Source organism: Halictus rubicundus, chromosome 5 (genome assembly GCF_050948215.1).
Source record: "Halictus rubicundus isolate RS-2024b chromosome 5, iyHalRubi1_principal, whole genome shotgun sequence".
Lineage (NCBI taxonomy): Eukaryota > Metazoa > Arthropoda > Insecta > Hymenoptera > Halictidae > Halictus > Halictus rubicundus.
The window spans coordinates 8,914,132-8,930,662 of record NC_135153.1 but is presented as its reverse complement, the minus strand read 5'-3'; the positions used below and the strand labels follow the sequence as shown (position 1 = coordinate 8,930,662).

At 49.6% G+C, this 16,531-nt stretch overlaps 1 protein-coding gene across 12 annotated transcripts in view; it reads left to right on the top strand.

Moving 5' to 3' along the window:
* The window catches only part of Mef2 (myocyte enhancer factor 2), a 54,149-nt gene that overhangs the window by 25,221 nt on the left and 12,397 nt on the right, over positions 1 to 16,531 (top strand). For 4 of the 12 annotated variants that reach the window (XM_076788172.1, XM_076788173.1, XM_076788166.1 and 1 more), the window contains 5 exons: positions 10,774 to 10,890; positions 11,433 to 11,636; positions 14,804 to 14,962; positions 15,752 to 15,887; positions 15,969 to 16,225. In XM_076788172.1, coding sequence (XP_076644287.1) covers positions 10,837 to 10,890; positions 11,433 to 11,636; positions 14,804 to 14,962; positions 15,752 to 15,887; positions 15,969 to 16,225 — 810 coding nt within the window. In that variant the 5' untranslated portion in view covers positions 10,774 to 10,836. The other 8 variants (XM_076788165.1, XM_076788170.1, XM_076788169.1 and 5 more) reach the window with 8 other exon arrangements.

Sequence of the window (16,531 nt, the reverse complement as noted above, 5' to 3'; positions counted from 1 at the left end):
CGATCGAGCAGTCATCTCGTAAATAGCCTCGCGCCCGAGAATGACAGAAACGAGAGACGGTCGAGCGAAACGGAAATAGACGTCGGTTCCTGTAAGTTATTCGCGAAATAATCGGCATTGCGATTAACTACGTTTCAACGAGTCGATTAGCCGGGGCCGTCGCCCGACGTTTCACCAATATTTCTCCTCCCGTCGTCCGACGGCCAATGAAAACCGACGTTCTTTCCCCGATTTTAGTTCGCCACGGATGCAAAATTCTCGCCCGCCATCCCGGAAGATTCGTCGCCCTCGAAGTTGCCGACCAACACGCTCTATATTTTCCAAAGCGACGTCGCCTCGCGACCATACCGGCCGGTAAACCTTTGTCTCTCTCCGGTTGCAATATTTTTTCCAAAGCCGTGCGACTTCGTTACGCGTTCTAAACTTTGCTGTATTATGCTGGTTCACGCGAGATGCTTTCAGGGAGAACGCCGTCGAACGGCAGAAACGCTCGATAGAGACGCCTCGTCCGCGGATCTCGACATGGAGGAACGCGGTTGCCTCGATCCAGTCGATTGTGAGAAATAAATTCCGTTTCCTGCCTTTCACCCCGGATCTCGGGAAGGAAAAGACTGGAGACTCGGAGCCGCGTTAAGGACATTCCTCTCTCCTTCGAATGGACACCGATCTGCCGCTGTACGCGGGAAACATTATTTTCTCCGCTCTCTGCTCTCCGAGAGAGGGAGAGGATCTCTTCTAGGACTCGCGAGGTTCACGCTGATGCCCAAACGAAACGGTAGTAGCCCCCGAATGTCAACACGTAGGAAGTTGTCAATGGCGGACAGCGAAATCCGCGTTATCGGCTGCTGTCCGGGGAATATTAATTACTTATCTATGTCCCGTTTCTCGCGTCTTTTCGCGCTCGGTCGACGAGATCGATAGGCTAGGATATATTGAACACTTGCCTGCTGGCTCTCTTTCTCTCTCCATCTCTCTCGCTCTCTCTGTCCTTCTCTTTCGCTCTCTCGACGGGTTAGGTTATCCGACCTCTGTAGGGGGACAGCTACATTGCAGCTCATGCATAATACATACGATCCGACCTGGAGTAGATTTATATTTACCCGCAGCTGGGATAATTCGTTAAATATCGACAGGCATTGCCGGCTCTTGTCGAGCTTTTTTCGCCTGGACGATGATTCGACAGGACGTTTTTCCTCGGTTTCGTTTCGAGTTGATATCCCGTCTTTTTCTCTCTTTCTCTCGGCTTCTTTCTTTCTTTTTTTCTCTCCTCCTTCGTTCGTTCCTCGTCTCTCGTTCTTATTCCCTTTGGTGGCGCGTATCGGCTGTCTCTCCTTCAATTTGCCCCTCTCGGCGGATGGAACACGATCAGCGCTCCTTTAATGGATAATATCTCGTTAGTCTTTTCCTACAACTCGCGCGACGTCGATGCCGATGCCGATCCCGACCGTCTTCGTACAAGATTGTGTATTTCAATCTTTTGTCGCGCTACCCGATCACGCGCGTTCCTCTCTCTCTCTCTCTCTCTCTCTCTCTCTCTCTCTCTCTCTCTCGTTCGCGTTCTAATAATTTTCTAACGCGATCCCTCCCGGGATCGTCCTCTCTTAGTCCACCCTGCTTCGATAACGCGTTCGCTATCCAGACGCGGGCAAAAATCCCCTCGAACGTCGTTTCCAAGAGGTCTTTGGTTCGCGTTTGCTCGCGTTTGCAGTTTCGAGGATACCTGAATACAGTAGACTCCCTCTTAACCGGCCTATATGGGAATGATCCTCGGGCAGAACAAACAATTAGTCGGTGCAGTGGATCTGAAAAGTACTTGGACATTATATTTTCGATTCTCGGGAAACTTATTAAATTAAATAGGAGAACCATAAGCCTGGACCGATCTTGAAGCCTCTACCTGCGCAGAGGAGTGTTCAGGTTCCTCTAAGATATTTTTACATGATCTAGCAGGTGGGAAACCGAAGACAGATTTTTCTAGGAACTTTTTCCCGCTGACACAGAAAGAACCGGGACCGCTGGCTAGCGGAAGGGTTAGGTTAGGGAGCTTCCATCCACCCTTTCATCCGCGCGTTGCTTCATCTGCGCCCCACGCGTTTCACCCGCCGTCGCTCGAGATTCGAAATTCTCGGCGCGTGTTCCCGATCTGCGATCGGAAACCAAACAATTTTTCCTGAAACATTAATCCTGTTAGAATTCTGTTGGACGGTAGAAATTGGCTGGGAACGATACCTACCTCGCAACCGAATCGAGAAGCGCCGATCGCGAATCGTTCATTGACGCCCACGGACGAGAGCAGAGATGAACGAGCTGGGAAATATGTATTTAGCGAAAACAACAACAGGTATTTTTGACGACCCAGATACCGATCGATCCGTCGAGCCCGGTGCGCGTAGTAGTACTTTAGTTTCGGCTATGAAAGGCCCTGAATCGCAGCGAGGTATTATATAACGCCGCAAATAACCGAATTCAAGGCGTCGAAGCGAAGAGCTGAAACGCGGATCCCTCGATTCAATTTCATTTCGCGCAGCAGCTGTCAGGCGGATGCCTCGCGAATAACTGATGAAACGTAACCGCTACGCCCGCGCTCGCTCGCTTCGGCTTGGCCATCGGTTGTCCCGTTTCGTCCCGTCTCGTCCCGTCTCATCTCGGGCAATATGCATCCTCGCGAATCATCGAGAAACCGATGAAATCGTATCGCCGATCGTGTCAATTTTCCATGCGTTTTCCCTTGGAAAAGTACGCGACGGAGGGTGGTTGATCATCGGAAGAGCAGCGCTGAAATTGTGCGAATAATTCATACGGCGGAAATTAGACGAGAATTAGACTAATTGGTCGAATTTGCGCTGGCGCACACGGCCGAGCGCGTCGGACGTTCGTTTCATCAGAATCGACTCGATTTTGGCAATTTCACCTTTGACTTTTCGTGCCGTTCTGCTCGGCGAGGCGGCTGCAAAAAGCCGCGGAATATTTCAACGTTTCCTTATCGATTAGAATATTTTTAAGATTACCGAGTACCAATCCTCTCTCGGATCCCCCGGTTCCTCCGCTTCACCCCCAAACGGACATTGATCGGGACGAGGAGATGATTATTCGATCTCCCGGACCTAGGAGCAGGTTCCCGAGTACTCCGTCATTTCTCTCTATATATGTCGCCAAGGCCTGGATGATAAACGTCGCGGAATTATCCCCACTACCGCGGGGTATATCTCGTCACGAGGGGTCACGAAGCTTGAGAAGCCTTGGTAAACATAACACGGCTCGGGTATGTCTCCTGGACGATACACGACGCCGGCATGACCCGCGTTGTTGACATACTGAAAACATAACAATCGAATAAGATTTCGTTTCGTCAAATTTCTTTGCGACAAAGTTGCGAGACGACATCTCTCGATTTAGCAAGATCGAGGAAAAAGAGCCGGGTACGACGATTAGCTCGGGGAAATGATGCTATCGGTCCGATCGATCGACGGTTGGAGTTCGGTAAGCGGTGTGTGGACAGTGTCTATAATGCGATCGTTATTTTCATCCTGCGACGTACACTTTCGGAGAACGTAGCGACGCGCTCTCCGTAAAACGTACGTTAGATTCTTCAACCGCGCGTTATTTCTGGCCGGCGAAATATTAATAAAGTGTAAAGATACCACCACCGTTACGCGGGGCTATCTAAACTTTTTACGGACACGATTTACGTCGACCGTCCGACGCCATTTAGTGCACAACGGTCGCGGCCGGCCTTTATGAATGACTCGTTCGACGCATTTCGCTCGTGCTCGCGTTTCATCAACGATTTGTTTCCTCGTATCCTTTCGCCGCTTTGACTCGACCGTCGAAAATAGGCTTCGCGTTCGATTCATCGGAGCGGTATTCAATTCGCTCGGGACGGACACGCGTGTGAATGTAAAATCGACGCTCTATGTAGGAATACTAGGAGCCACCGATTACGTACTTTCATGACTGTCCGTTGATGGGAAGAAAGCAGCCGGGAGGAATGGGGGAGGGGAGGAGGAGGAGATTCTGATCGGTTATTGGATACATATAATTTTGACAGTACGAGAACAGTATTTTTGTTCCGCGTTCAACTTTAAAACCGTGTATTCCTATCTTTCGAACGATCGTCGATCACGGAACGCCGTATCGTTTCTCTCCGGTTCCGGTTCCAATTCCGGTTCCGAGTCCGAAAAGATGCGGTAAGAATCTCGAATCGAGGGGAACGAATGGGTAATCGATGGTTAATCGATGGTACGAGTAACGATTATGCCGGTGTAGTTCGGTCGAATTAGTTAAGCTGAAAGTCGAGGATAATAAAGTCGTTGAGCGCACACGGTCGAAGCTGGAATGCCAGCACGACTGTTCTGGCTGGAAGAGGCGCGCATGCGTCGCGCATGCAGCGTCACACCAATTGGTTCGACGGCGTCTGACGTCGTCTCCCGGCCGGCCAATCAGCGGTCGAGCCTCGTCGACGTTAGTTCGGCGTGCCGAGGCGAACTTCAGAGGCGAGGTGGACCGACTGGTATGTGCGACACGGCCAGCCTCCCCTCCATTCCTTCTCTCTTTCACTCTCTTTCTCTCGATCTCGCGCGTTCTCTCGCTCTCACCGGCCGTCTCTCTCCCTCTCTCGGTCCCTCCGTCTGGTTCGCTCGGTCTCTCTCTTTCTCCTGTTCCCGTGTTCTCCACGCGACTTCCTCAAATCTTTATTTCAGGCTCGACCGCGAACTGGTCGAGGCGCGCGGCCCGCTTTTTTACCGTCCGATACGACGCTTCTAAATTTGAATCTTCTACGGAGCAGTGCGAATCGACGGCTCGCCGCACGTGAAAAATATTTTAAGAAAGCCGTGCGTGTTTCTAGTCATCGTTTCTAGTCAGGCCAGGATATTCTAACCTAGCTAACCTGATTTCTGGCCGAGCTGTTTCTCACCGTGGTATCGCATCGAACGTACGACAACGACGACGACAACGTCGACATCATCGGGGGTTTGCGCGAGTGTGGCAACTTGTTAAATAAACACCGGATCTCGAAAGGAACGCGCGAGTGATATTCGACCGAACAAGAAAACTATCGATACGTCGTGCGTCTCTCTCTCTCCCTCTCTCTTTCTCTCTCTCTCTATATATATATATCCCTCACGATATATCGAACAAGGACCAGGCGAGAGAGGAGCAAGAAGAAAAACGAAAGAGAAGAGAAGGATTGAGATCGAGAAAGTTTTTAACGATCGTCGTCGTCGTGGTTGCCGCCGTGGTCGTCCAAGTCGAGCTCGAACCCCGAGCACCAAGTCATAAGTCGTCGTAGTTGCAACAAAATACGTGTTTGACGAACCCGACGAACCGAGATATCCCGGCGTGCAAAGTGACGCGTGTTGATTCAATCGCCAGAAACGAGTGCAAGTTGATTCGTGCCAAAAGGTTCGTGCGTCTTGTTTCTACGTAGCCGTTTTAAAGAGAAGTTTTGTTTTGATCTTAAAGTTGTACCTTTCGCGAGGGTGTTAGTGGGGGAGATATCGATCGCGGGACCATTGACGTCCGTTCTGGAGAACGAGCTTTTCTCCTCGCTCCTTTGACTAGGCTAACCTCCCGATAATTGTATTTTCTCACTAGTAGCTACATACGTACCCGTATATACTATACCAGGTCTATACATATATATACATACGTATATATATATATATATATATACACCTGTACACGTACATGTGCATATGCATCCACACATCTAGATATATATCCACAGATATTGCATATTCTACGCATACACGGAGACGTACACGTACACGTAGAACCGTGCACGTACAAGTACGCGAGAACACGAACACGGACACGAAGAACGTAGACGCGCGTGTTGCATTCTATGTGTGTACCTGCTCGAACGAGAGAATTAGATGTTGGCAAACGAGAAGGTTGAAAACCGTGGCTGTTACTGAGTAAAACTGTTCTGGTGACCGATGGAGACTATACCTCGTATCTCTGGTTCAACGTTTACAGAAAACAAGTGGATCTCCAAATAAACGTAAACCGCGCGGCGACGTCGTCGGGGTAACCTTCATGGTAATCTACGGGATAATCGACGCAGCACACCGCGAGACCAACATATTTGCGAGATAAATGGAAATATTTTAAACACGAGGGCACGTTTCGTGGGTCCGCGTCGCCGAACCCGAGTGTGCCCGAGACAACGTTCCTTCGGCTCCCGGTTACGATTAGTGATCGGTCAACACATCTGTGCAGGAGTGCGCGCGATCTCGCCATCTTTGTTTTGATATCGATTCAGTGCGCGCAAGAAGATCGATCGATTGGCGAACGGACGTCGAGATGCTCGACTGATCGAGTTCGTATCGAGTCGGTGAGTTATCGAATCTGAATCTTTACTCCGATTAATCTAATCGTTAACGGTCACGATCGCGGGTATCGATTTCGTTCGAAACGTTTCCGTTTTGAAAATTCCCGCGGTTCGCTTCGACGGACCCACCACCGCGGCACCGTGTATACGTAGCAGCTGTGTAGACTCGAATGCAACCGCGCGCGTTAATGTGTAGGAGGAGCCAGAAAGAGCGTCACGAGTTCACGCAGCTCGAGGAGATAAGGTCGATCCGGTTGTATTATAAATTAACCAGCGAACCGAATGATTCGGTAAAGTTCAACGTATCGTGTACGAAATCCACGTGGACCCCGCCTGATAAAACGCTCGTTATCGCGACCCGCAACCAAATCGGTATATCGAATTAAAATAGTTGTACCGCCACTTGACTCGGCTCGGCCGAACCGGCGCGGCGCGGCGCGGCGGCGGCGGCTGCCATTCAAATCTCCCGCCAATTTCTTCGCGACCTATCTTGCTCGCTGAAACAGCATCGGCGAAACAAAAAAAAATGCGGATCACGATCCACGAATTGCGCGATGAATGACGACTGATCGATAGAGAAAGATATATTATTATTTCTATTATTATTATTATTATTATTATTATTATTATTATTCAAGGTAGATCGTTTATACTCGTAAGAAAAAACGTTCGATCAGACGTATACGACTTATGTACGTATATAGAGGAAATACACGCTGGTCGCTGACCCTCGGTTCTCGTTCTGCGCTGTTGTATTATAAACCGAATTCGATCGGACGACAGCTCGAGCGGCAACCTCCTCCTCCTCCTCCTTTTCCTCCTCCTCTTCCTCCTACTCTCCTACTCCTGCTCTACCTCCTCCTCTTCCTCCTCCAGTTCTCGTCGCGTACTGTGTCCCTATTGTCACCGGGTGCGCTGGAGAAAGCTTCCACTGCTTCCACCGCTTTTCCCGTAAACCTCCCTCGGTCTCGCAGCATCGTAGGCAATAATCATAGTTTCGTGATACGGGGGGGCTACCGTTCGGTGCCTGTTCGAATGACAAAAGGCGCTCCTTTCTTCGTGAACACAGGTGGCAGTATTTCTATAGGTTACGTTAAAAATAACAATTGTTAGAACGGTAAGATGCATCGGCGGTCTTTTTCAAGCGTTTGTTCGCGTACCTGTTGCAAGCAGCATGTCGCGCGCGTACTTCGCCGCGATCGACGATATAGGCCCGACGGCGTTTCGGACGAATCCGTGTTTGCACGAATAATCGAAAAATTTTTCGAACAGAGACCATCGCGGCGGTGGAATCGTCAATTTCTCCCGTTGCTATTATTGCCCCGGCGCACTATAGTTAGGTACGACGTGTCTGTCATCTGGTCGATGGCACGAACGTGTACCGTCTCGTTTGTGTATGTAAGCACTCGTGTGCTCCTGTCCGGTTCGCGCTCGATGGAATCGTCGGCGATAGCGATTTATATTCACGCGATCGAATCTTCGTGCGCGTCCTTTTCCGTTCCGCATGAATTGCAATCGGATCTTTCTTTTTCCCGTGAAAAAATGCTTTCCCCTCCCCGGGGGAAGACGGGATCATCCCCGGAGACTACCCGCTAAAAACTCACGCCCATCTAGGCTAAAGGGGAGGTGCCTGGATCACGCGAGTACTCGACAGGACGCAATTGCAATCGGATCTCCGAACGCGTTAATTGCGGCGCGTGTCCACCACGGAGGATTCGATCCGTCGATCTCGATCGATGCTCGCCGTATCCCGTAACTCGTAATACCGGCGCCACGAATCGGATCGCACACGATCCGGTCCGATCGCCGAAAGTCCACGGATCCGTGGGCCGCGACACACGATAATTATACTATATCGGCGAAGATACAACATAATTTCGCGATGCAGAGGATAGCCGGTCGGCGACAAAAATAACAACGGGTTGCCCGTGAAACGCGCGCGTTAATTCATATAGCAAGAGAGATCGCGTGCTCGGAATGAATGAAAGGGGGGCTTCGGTAAATATAGTTGATGGAGCTTAGAATTAGAACGAAGTTAAAGCCAATGTTTTTACTAGAGCCGGCCGCCGACCACCACTCCGAATACTCGAGTACCCGAGTACTTGAATCATCGAATCGAACCAGGCCCGCTTCGTTATTCGAATACCCGCTGTAGCGATCGATTCATCGAGTTCAATCGATTCCTGGAAGACCGATTCCACCGAGCACGAGACAACACCGCCGAAACAGTTGAAGAATTCGAGATCCGTTTCGGACCCTCGATCGATCGACCATCTATTCGAATCGGTCGAAATAAGTTTCCAAAGATCCGTTCCGACGGACGGATGTTCGAACGGTGGTTTAGGGTCGCGACATTCGATTGATCGATACGACGCGCGACGCCTCGTGAGATAATACAGTGAATTCTCGATATATGTCAACGACGCGAGTCTTGCCAGTGTCGTGTATCGTCCAGGAGACATACCCGAGCCGTGTTATGTTTACACTCCTCGGCGGGTGTACCCCGCGGTAGTGGGGATAATTCCGCGGCGTTTATCATCCAGGCCTGGGCGACATATATAGAGAAGTCCCTATAAATGGAACGGCTAGTTGCGACGGAGGCGCATGATCTTGGTAATCTGTCCGAGGCGTGTTGTATCTAATCGCTTCTGATGCAAAGCTAATTCGACTTTCCCTACTCATCCGAGGCGGACATCGCGTCGGCAAGTTTTTATCGGTAATTATCTCGACGAACGCGGCGGACGTCGATTATCGGAATCGGTATGTTGCTAAATGGTTTGCACCGGATTTCTTTTAGTTCGAGAGTGGGGTACAATGTTTACTCTATACATGTCCCGAATGCCTATCTGATAAAAATCCTGGAACTATCCCCGCTGCCGAGAGACCTCGGTCGCCGCTGGAGTGTAAGGTCGCGTGGATCAAAGAGTAGTATCTTCTGGCCGATACATGTCCGTGGCTGGACCCGTGTTGTTCACATATATCGAGAATTCACTGTACATTCCTGGACCTATTTCCTTTGCGAGTGCGAATCGAGTATTTGGTCGCGCCGGTTCTTCGAGAAAATGTTTGCCGGCCAAATGGCGGAAGCAAATGTATAATTGGGACGCTGATGCAATTGAGAGAACACGACCGCCTAATAAACGACCTACCGATCGATCGATCGATAGGCCGATCTTACCGCTTTATCGTCGACAATTAACGTGCGTAATAATCGACTTTGTCGTCGCAGTTTCCCTCGAAAGTGCACCGAGAGAGCGCGTCGAATTACGGTCACCTGGCTACCTCCTGGCAATTTGCTCTTAACGACGGCGAAGAAAAACGAAAGAGAACCGGAAAATCACTGCGCCCGACGGTTTTTCCAACGTACCACGGTGGCTGCCGGCAGATAACTGCGATCTCGAGCATCGCGAGCCATAGATGTCCTCTATAATCATTGGATGATCAGTTCGCGCGCATGAAAAACGTAATAAACCTTAATTGGCGCGGCGCGGCGTCGCGTATACGGGATAGCCACGCATTTACGGGTGCATTCTTCGGGGGATAACACCGATGCGTAAACGTATGGATTTCATTTTGGTTACTATAGACTCGACTCGACTCGGAGGGAGATCAATCATTACAGTGTTTACTCGATATATGTCCAAAACTCTCTCGGGTCTAGCCTCCTGGCTACATATAACGTTCGGTGGTGGGGATACTTCTGGGACTTTTATCGGCTAGGCATTTGGGACACGGTTACACACTGTACCCCATGGAGCAATCTGTCGGCTTTTCACGAAGCCGCGTCGATTCTCCGGTCGTTCTTGTCGCCGGTGCTCGCTTCGGGGAAAATTTCAACGCGAAATGCCGTTGTTCGAGCAAACAGGATCGAGCAACTTTCGCGATTCAACTATCTCGCAAAACAAAAAGAACCGTCCGGTCGAGGAGCAGAGGGTGGCAGAAGAGAGGGTGTCGGCGAGGGGTAGAACGATGCGAGAATTGCGAACGAGAGACCCATAGAAAAGCGGAGCAGAGTAGTTGGCGACGCGCGCGACAGAACTGGACCATGCGTTAAAACCTGCCGGGCAGCATAAAGCACGTGTCGCTTTTCCGCGTATCGATTAACGTTGCGAGCGAGGCGAACCAGGCGAGCCAGGCGAACCGAGCGAACCAACTTCGATGACACGTGAAATTTGACGGAAAACAAACCAGCATTGCTCCATTGAAACCTTCGTCCGCCGGTCGAGATCGAGTTACCGTCGACAAAAATTTCTCTGTCCGCTTCGCCTGTACATACCTCCACGAACGCGTAGCTCTCCCATAGCGTGCAGGTTTCCGTTCGATTCGCGACGATCCAACGACCACGGGGAAAAACACCTGTGAACGGCATCGACCGATTCCTGTTTTCGTTGAAAGAACAACGAGAAAACTACAGTGTACCGTTTGTCTTTCTGTTGCAGAGTTTTTAATATTCCATCCAGTGGTTCCGAAGAGCTGTCCCTTCTCCGCAGCGTCGTGCAAAAATGGGTCGGAAGAAGATTCAAATTTCGCGCATCACGGACGAACGGAATCGTCAGGTACCTCCTAAACTCCAACTCTCCATTGACATTGAGATCGACACGATTCGACCACGCTCGTTCGATCGATCGGCGATCTAGAGCCCCTCGATCGCGAGTCGCGAAACAAAAATTGTAACAACGAAGGTTCAATATTTACACGCGGCTTAATCGGTTTATCCGGCGATCGGATCGCCACTCGAAACGTTTGTTCGCGCCCGCGGTTCTGCGCCGATCCGATTCCTATCCGTGTGAATCGCCGATACACATCGACATGCCAGTGTTCGCGCACGCGTCGAGCGCTACCCATATTTCTCCGTCCGGTTATCTTATCGGGACGAAATGAATTCGGTAGGTATTAAACCGAGTAATCCGAAACTATGTAAACAGACGACAAGAGGGCAATTATGATCGCAGGTGGCAACGAGTCGATCGAAATCCGTCGAACCCTCGATCCATTCGTCGAGCGTTTGTTTTTCCTTTTTCCGTCGAATAAGGGCGTTTCGTCCCCGAGGGTGTCCCTTAGGGTTCCAGTGATTAACGGAATTTCTGTCGGCCAACAGGTGACCTTCAACAAACGGAAATTCGGAGTGATGAAGAAGGCGTACGAGTTGTCCGTGCTCTGCGACTGCGAGATCGCGCTGATTATCTTCAGCTCGAGCAACAAGCTGTATCAGTATGCGAGCACCGACATGGACAAGGTTCTTCTCAAGTACACCGAGTACAACGAACCCCACGAGTCCCTGACCAACAAGAATATCATCGAGGTGAGCCGATTTCTCCTGAGTAACGGTCAAGGTTCCAGAGGGGAAGCCGAAAATCGCTAGAGTCCACCGGCGCCACCGATACGCCCCCCATCTTGCTCACGTCGAATCGACGAACAGATTGGTCGAACGATCCAGGAATTCAGTCCTCGATAAGATTTCGCGGGGATTAGTCGTTCCCGGTTATTATTCGGCAAGGGGAAACAACGAAAACGCGGAATCGGAACGCAATCCGTTGACGCGCGTAAACGTTTACGGCCGTTCTCTCGTAAAAGAAACGAAAAGCCGTCTGTTTGGTCGGTTTTTTTTGTAAACGAATCGATAGACGGTGCGCGTTAACGGTTGAACGCTTTATCGTAAAACGGATAGAAACCGGAGCCCTAACCGAGAGAAGAATGTTTCAAGAAGTAAAAGAGAAAAAGCGAGAACGTCGGATCGTTTTCAAAGTACGATTTATAGGATCGGCCGGATGGTGTACCGGCTATATCCCCGGTGGATCGTGTACCGGTTAAATGAGAGATTTCACAGTGAAAAATTACACGATCCTGTCGGGCATCGTCGCCGCTTATTAACTTTTTCACCGACCGATCATCGAAATTACGCGAGATTGTTGCAAATATGCCTGCGCGTGCAACACGCCCTTCCTGTCGGGAATTTCCTACGAGATTTTCGATACGAGACCATCGAAACTACCGGGTGGTCCGGTTCAAACCGATGATACTTGGTTCAAGCATTCGACTATGTAGATCAATTTCTATACTATTCCAAGCATTTCTTTTGTTCAAGCAGTTTTAGCAATCCTATTGTACAATTTGTTAACACGTTATCTACCGAAGATTATTTCATTATTTCGTCGTGACGTGAATGAATACATAATTTCCTGTGGGATTACTACGTAAGAGAAGTATTAGGGGGACCCATAAGTAATTAATTTGAAATCTAAAACAAATTTTGTAGTAAATTCAAGTTTTTATTTCTTAATTTATTATATAATCTGCATCATTATCAAGGACAGTTTTCCATCTTTCCTGCAAATTTTCAATCCCCCTCTTATAGAAATCCAGGGTTCGTCAAGCAAAATATGACTCAAGGTTTCTCCTTACATCTTCTACGAATGTTTTATTTCTCAAATAACGCTCCAGAGAGCTGAAAAGATGATAGTCAGAGGGAGCAATATGCGGTGAGTACGGGGGGTGCGGTAAAAATTCCCATTGCAATTCTTTGATTTTTTCCTGTGTGAGTTTCGCTGTATGGGGCCGGGCATTATCAATTTGCAGTATTACACCTTTTCTGTGGACTGAAGATGCTCTCTTTTTCAATAGTTCTGAATACAGCCGTTGTAATTGCTGACAATACAACTCTGCAGTAACTGTTTCTCCAGGTTTCAACAACTCAAAGTGAATTATGCCACGACAGTCCCACCAAATGCACAATAACACTTTTCTAAGTGATAAGCTAGGTTTAGGGGTTGATATTGCGGTTTTATTTGCAGAAAGCCATTGCTTGGAACGCTTTATGTTATCATAAAGAATCCATTTTCAACTCCGGTAACGATTCTGCTAAGAAATGGATCTCTACGAAATCTGGATAGCAATGAAGTGCAAATTGATCGACGAATATTCTTGATGGTCTCAGATAATTGATGCGGTACCCATATTCCTTGCCTATATGCCTTTTCCATTTCGTGTAGGTGCCTTTGTATAGTTGACCACGTGGACCCAAGGCTTCTCGATAATTCTTGTATACTTAATTTTGGATCAGCTTCCACTAGAGATTTTAGGGTGCCATTATCAAATGCAACTGGTCGTCCACTTCGAGGCCTGTCAGGGAGATCATAATCACCAGCAGCAAACCTTCTGAACCAACGTTGGCACTTGTTGACCTTCAATACATCTCCATAAACATCGCAAATTTTCTTTGTTGTTACCGTTCCATTAAATCCCGCATGGAAATGAAAAAGTATGCAATGACGAACATGATCCTTGGAAGGTACGGACGCCGCCATTTTATTACAGAGTTGTAAAAAAAGTTATACGTTTTAGAATATTTTGAAAACTCTGAAAGAATACGTATTTCCTCTTCAACGATCGGTACAGAACTAAAGGCAAAACGAATTTGTTGCAAATAATTGATTACTTATGGGTACCCCTAATATGTTCAGCTTCCTTCTGGTACAGCACAATAACTCAAAATCCTATTAATAGGCTTCCCGTAGACGAAGCGTTAATTGCAAATGGTCCACGATGGACCACCCATTTCGGGTTCCGTCTGTCCATCGGAATTTTTCGGAATCGTTTAAAATTCCAACGACTACCTTGCCGTTGGTGAAGCGTCGGAAGAGATCGGAAAGCATCGACGCATTCTTCAAGGTGGCGCCGTGGACGTTTCTCGTGGACAATTTTACGCGAATCGAGCACAGACGGATCGTCGTTCGCCCGCGAAACGCAACGTAACCACTTAGCACCTTATCGACGGATGACTCGATACCGCGTCAAATTCAATATTGCCATCTGTCACGCGTGACGTAAAGACGCGTCGAACGAGTACCGGGCGCGGATGCGTCCATCGTATCTGGCATGGACCCGTTGGCGTCGACGAGGCCGTTTAACAAATTGTTGGCCGCGATAACCGGTCCACGTTAGGCGAATCTAAATCGACGGAAACCATGGTTGCCGACGAATCGCGTTCCTCGTGCAAGATTCATTAGGCGAGCATTGTCTCTGGTGTTGACGGAGCCGGTGATCGGCCGGCACGACTCGTTCGCGCTTTAGGGCTAACGTATCGTCGTCCGTGTTACGCGATTTCGTGTGGAACGCGCGAGCAGTTGTGTACACAAACGAGTTTGTCGCCGATCGCCGCGCGACGTCTCGGTCGGCGAGAGTGCCGGGAACGAGTCTGATATTAGAGAAAGAGTGAGCGAGAGAGAGAGAGAGAGAGAGAGAGAGAGAGAGAGAGAGAGAGAGGGTACGTGTGTGCGTGAGAGAGGGAGAGAGAGAGAGAGAGAGAGAGAGAGAGAGAGAGAGAGAGAGAGAAAGTGAGAGCGAGAGGGAGAGAGGGAGGCCAGCCAGCCGACCAGCTTCTCCGCTGTTTAGCGTTAAATTAACGTGCATGCGAAGGTTGAGTGCCCTCGGGCGGTGTGGTCACGTGAACCTGTCTGCTGACACTTGCAGGCACTCAACAAGAAGGAACATAAGGGTGCCATGTCGCCAGAGAGTCCGGAGCCGGACGCGATCGAGTACAATCTGACTCCGCGGACCGAGGCCAAATACACCAAGATCGACGAGGAGTTCCAACTGATGATGCAGAGGCACCAGCACAACGGCACCCGCGTAAGTATCACGGCCAGTCACGACTCCTTTTCCCCCAAGTCTCCGACTCCTCTTCGTCTTCCTTTATCCTCCACCGTTGGCTAGATCCTTGACGGTTCCCTGCTGCTTATATTCTATCTTTCGATCGAGATCATCATCCCGGATCTTTTCGGCGATTTGCACGGGTATCGAATACCGGATACGCATACGCACACGTTTCCGTTTCTTGGCCAGCGTGGCGCCCCACCTCCTCCCCATGAGAATCTGCCGCGCAGAGTTTTCACATGAGCAACAGTCTGTGTGATTACCTTTCAACGGTGTACCAAACAATCTAGCACCCAGCGTGATCGGACGCGCGAATTGTCGGCGACGCGACCTGGATTTAATTCGCTACGCTGTTCAACGCTGTCTTATGCTTCATTACTTTGCATCACACATACGTTGGACATTTACACGATCTTGTGCGCTAGGGTCGCATAGTTCGAAAAGAAGCACGTTCAACATTTTACCGACCGGAAGCCTATTAATCGGCATCTGGTCCGCACGCTTACCGGCCGGTAGCCTATTAATCGGCGGTTTGTGTCCGACGCTTACCGACCGGTGGCTTATTAGTTTAGTAGTTTATTAGTTTATTAGTCTATTAATTCCGCCGATGGAATGTGAGTGAAGTAATAGTTTACCGGTCGGTAAAGTGTTAAACGATGCGAACGATTCAACCCGCGGCGCGGAGTTGAATCGCGAACAACAAAACCGGCCGCACGTTGGTATCAGTCGCCTAACCGTGGCGTGTTTGATTTGATACGATTTCAGGCAATGGGACAGTCTAATTACACTCTACCTGTATCCGTACCAGTGAATAGTTTCGGCGAATCTCTACTTGGATCTAGTCCCCAAATGGCCCATACCAGCATTTCTCCGCGGCCGTCGTCTTCTGAAACAGACTCAGGTACTCGTTCGTGTCCCTGCGGTTGCTCCGGATCGTCAACGCTCGGAAATGATCAGCTTGCCGATCGGTTTTCTTTTCCAGTGTATCCACCTGGAGGGATGTTGGAAATGAGCAACGGATATCCTCCGTCGGCATCGCCGCTGGGAGGTTCACCTAGTCCCGGACCTTCGCCGGCGTTAGGTGTCGGAGGAGGCAGCGCGAACAAAGGCAGCAATCCGTCTAGGCATTCGCCGCAACCTCCGCCTCCACCACCGCCGCCTCATCCTCACAGGACTAATCTACGAGTAGTTATTCCAACACCTCTTACGCAACCCCTTTCCGATGACACTAGTTACGATGTAAGTGTTGGAACATGACACGAACGGTTGGACATACGAAAGATTGCGCGAAGCCTGAAAAAGAACGTTCGTCCCACTGTCGCTCGAAACGGAACAAACCTTGTTGTTGCAATCCAACGACCAGTAAAGAAAAGTTTTCGCTACGGTCTTTGCTATGTCCAATTTTCAAATCGTGTATGCGTACTGTGCGTGCCGCACATGAAGTCCCGTGAAAGAAATGCAGGGCTGATTGGTCAAAGGGGAAGGGGCACGCCTCTGGCTGCTCTATTGGCTGAAGCGGTGACACATGCTATGTAGCGTGTGACG